Raw genomic sequence first — 2,525 nt, forward strand, 5'->3', positions numbered from 1 at the left:
CCCCCCAAAAAAAAAAAAAAAAAAAAAAAAGAAAAAGAAAAAGTGAAAAGTCTGAATTAATAAAATAAAAAACTTCCTCAAATAAATGTGTTGAAAACTTCCAGCAGTCTTTAGTTTTGGTAAAAATAAGATTGGGTACACTGTTTGGCATAGAAGATGGTCCCTCTGCTATCAGTAATTCCGCAGTGACATGGACAGTCTGCTTTGGGGAAAATGCCTTTATGTCAGGAAAGGTTTCAGACCACAGATTTCAGGAAAAGGGCATTTCACTGTAGGTGTCTCTGAAAGGCACTAAGGGTTATGAAGTTTGAAGATCGTGGCTGCTACTTGCATTGGGAGTTGGAGGAGAGGGATTTCTCCTCCCGGGCTAAGGCAGATATTATTCCAGAAGGGACCTAAATACAGACCTTATGGGAGCCACATTTCTTTGTAGGTGTTTCCAGAAGAGGCAGAGTGATATAGCCATGAAGTGGCTATATGGAGTGTTTGCTTTCTAGGATTTCCAAGGGAAAGCAGCAATATCTCCCTCTCTCCCCTCTAGTTTTCCTTCAGGGACATCATCAGAAGGACAGCATTGGGCACACCTACAGTGGAGAACTATCCATGTGGACTACTTCTGTGAGAGCCAGCGGGGTTTCTGTAGTATTAGTGGTACCTCTGCACAGCATGGTATCTATGATTAAGGATTCAGTCCTATAGTATGTTTTGAGGAAGCCAATACTGCTGGCTGGTGACAATCTTGGGAAAGCAAAAGTAGGATTGTCCCGTACGTCTTCCCCTAGGAATCAGAGATCTCAGCAGAGAGGACTTGTTCCAGCAGAGGGAGATCTGAGCCTATGTTGTTCCATTAGAAATGTATCTTTTGGTTTTGTTTGTAAATTCCATGTACGAATTTTGTTCTCAGAAATTTGAAGAAAGTCAAGGAAGAGGCAACAGCAAAACAGCCTTTTATCAGGCTTTGCAAAATTCTCTAGGAGGAGAAGACTCCAACTCGTTTATTGAAGATGCAGCTACGTGGTATTACTCCCTCGAACACTCAACCGATGATTACTCATCCTTTTCCAGGGCTTTGGAAAATGCCACCCGGTAAGAAACTCATCCTATTACAACAGTGTGATTTGGGTTAAGAAAGGTTTGTTTTGCTTATCTCAGGTGTGCATTTGCATTCTGAAACACTTGAGAAATTCTAACGCAAATGAACAGAAAATGGGGAATTTTCCTCATTTTCCATGAGGTTTCCAATGTCATTGGTAAACAGAAATTGAACTGACTTTTATGCCGTGTGAAAAGTTTGTCTTTCCTGAATTGTATATTGGGCTCAGACTACTCATGCTTCTTTGTGTACTCTTTCATGTCAAAGATGTCTTGGTTTGCACACTCTGCATCAACTGTTTCTTGATTCCTCTTATCCCTGTGACAGTAGAAGAACTAATAGACTGGCTTTTATTCACAAATAGTCACCTAATTATACAGTTACATACTTTTCCTAGTTTTTGGAAATTAGAGAATGATCTAGCTTGAAAACATTGATTTCAGCAATTACATTAACTTTTATATCATGAAACCTGCAAAATATATTTCTTCACAATGTCAGGCTTTCTACAGGTGACTATCCTGTGTAAAATGGCAAAGCATTTGTGAATATTCATAAAAGTGGCTCCCAACCCCATTCTGTGCATTGCTAATCTCCATTTTACGTATGGCAGAAGAATCCCCTTAAAATTATTCATGTATTTCCTTGATGGTTGTGTAAATATTTATGCCAGTGTACAGTGATTGTATAATATCACCCAATCTGCATTTTGCTCGCTTTGTGTATGGTTTACCATGATGTGAGAAAGCAGAATCAGGCAGTAGGGTGCTTCTATCGGAAGTCTTCTTGTGGAGGTGAAAGGAGAACACTCGGTATCCAACTCTTGCCTTGTTTGATCCATAAGGACATACCATAGACTCACGGGGCTTCCCAGCCTCTCCCAAAGGAAATAGTTGTGATGAAATGTCAGCAGATGCATGAGCAACTTACCTCCAGTATATAGACTCCCATGCTTTGCATTGAAACATTGCAGGCAGGGGCCATTGGGTAGTGGAAGGTGAGCAGTGGGCTGTGTTCACACCACCTAGTAGATATGCATAGCTGTGACCCTTAATCGGGTATGGCATCAGGGCCCAGCAGTTCTGGATAACAGTCAGTTTAAAGACTTCATTGCCCTGTTGAGCTAGGACTCCACAGCAGTCATGACACCTATGGTAGGCCATAAAGACTAGTGGATATCTTTACTTGGGTCACATGGTGGTTTGGTCTGCAGAGAAGGCTGTAGATTTTGGTCCCTCCCCCATGGAGAGCCAGTTTGCTTTAGCAAGTTACAGATCTTGAGCTGGGGTGGAGAGGGCCAGGGAGGGTGAGCTCGTTTCTCTGAAAGGAGGCAAACTGGGGAAAATCTCCTTACCTCCTTTTTCTTGCCTCTGTGCAAACTCGGGGGCTGAATGTTTAAGTGGAACAGCTTTTCAGAAAATGAATCAAAAGA

At 41.8% G+C, this 2,525-nt stretch overlaps 1 protein-coding gene across 1 annotated transcript in view; it reads left to right on the forward strand.

Moving 5' to 3' along the window:
• Positions 1-2,525, forward strand: part of TG (thyroglobulin) — a 171,220-nt gene that overhangs the window by 144,970 nt on the left and 23,725 nt on the right. Inside the window, exon 44 of the mRNA XM_009881055.1 lies at positions 905-1,086. Within this exon, the coding sequence (XP_009879357.1) occupies positions 905-1,086 (182 nt within the window). The remainder of the gene's footprint in view (positions 1-904; positions 1,087-2,525) is intronic.

This window comes from Charadrius vociferus, unplaced genomic scaffold (genome assembly GCF_000708025.1).
Source record: "Charadrius vociferus isolate BGI_N301 unplaced genomic scaffold, ASM70802v2 scaffold2, whole genome shotgun sequence".
Classification (NCBI taxonomy): Eukaryota; Metazoa; Chordata; class Aves; order Charadriiformes; family Charadriidae; genus Charadrius; species Charadrius vociferus.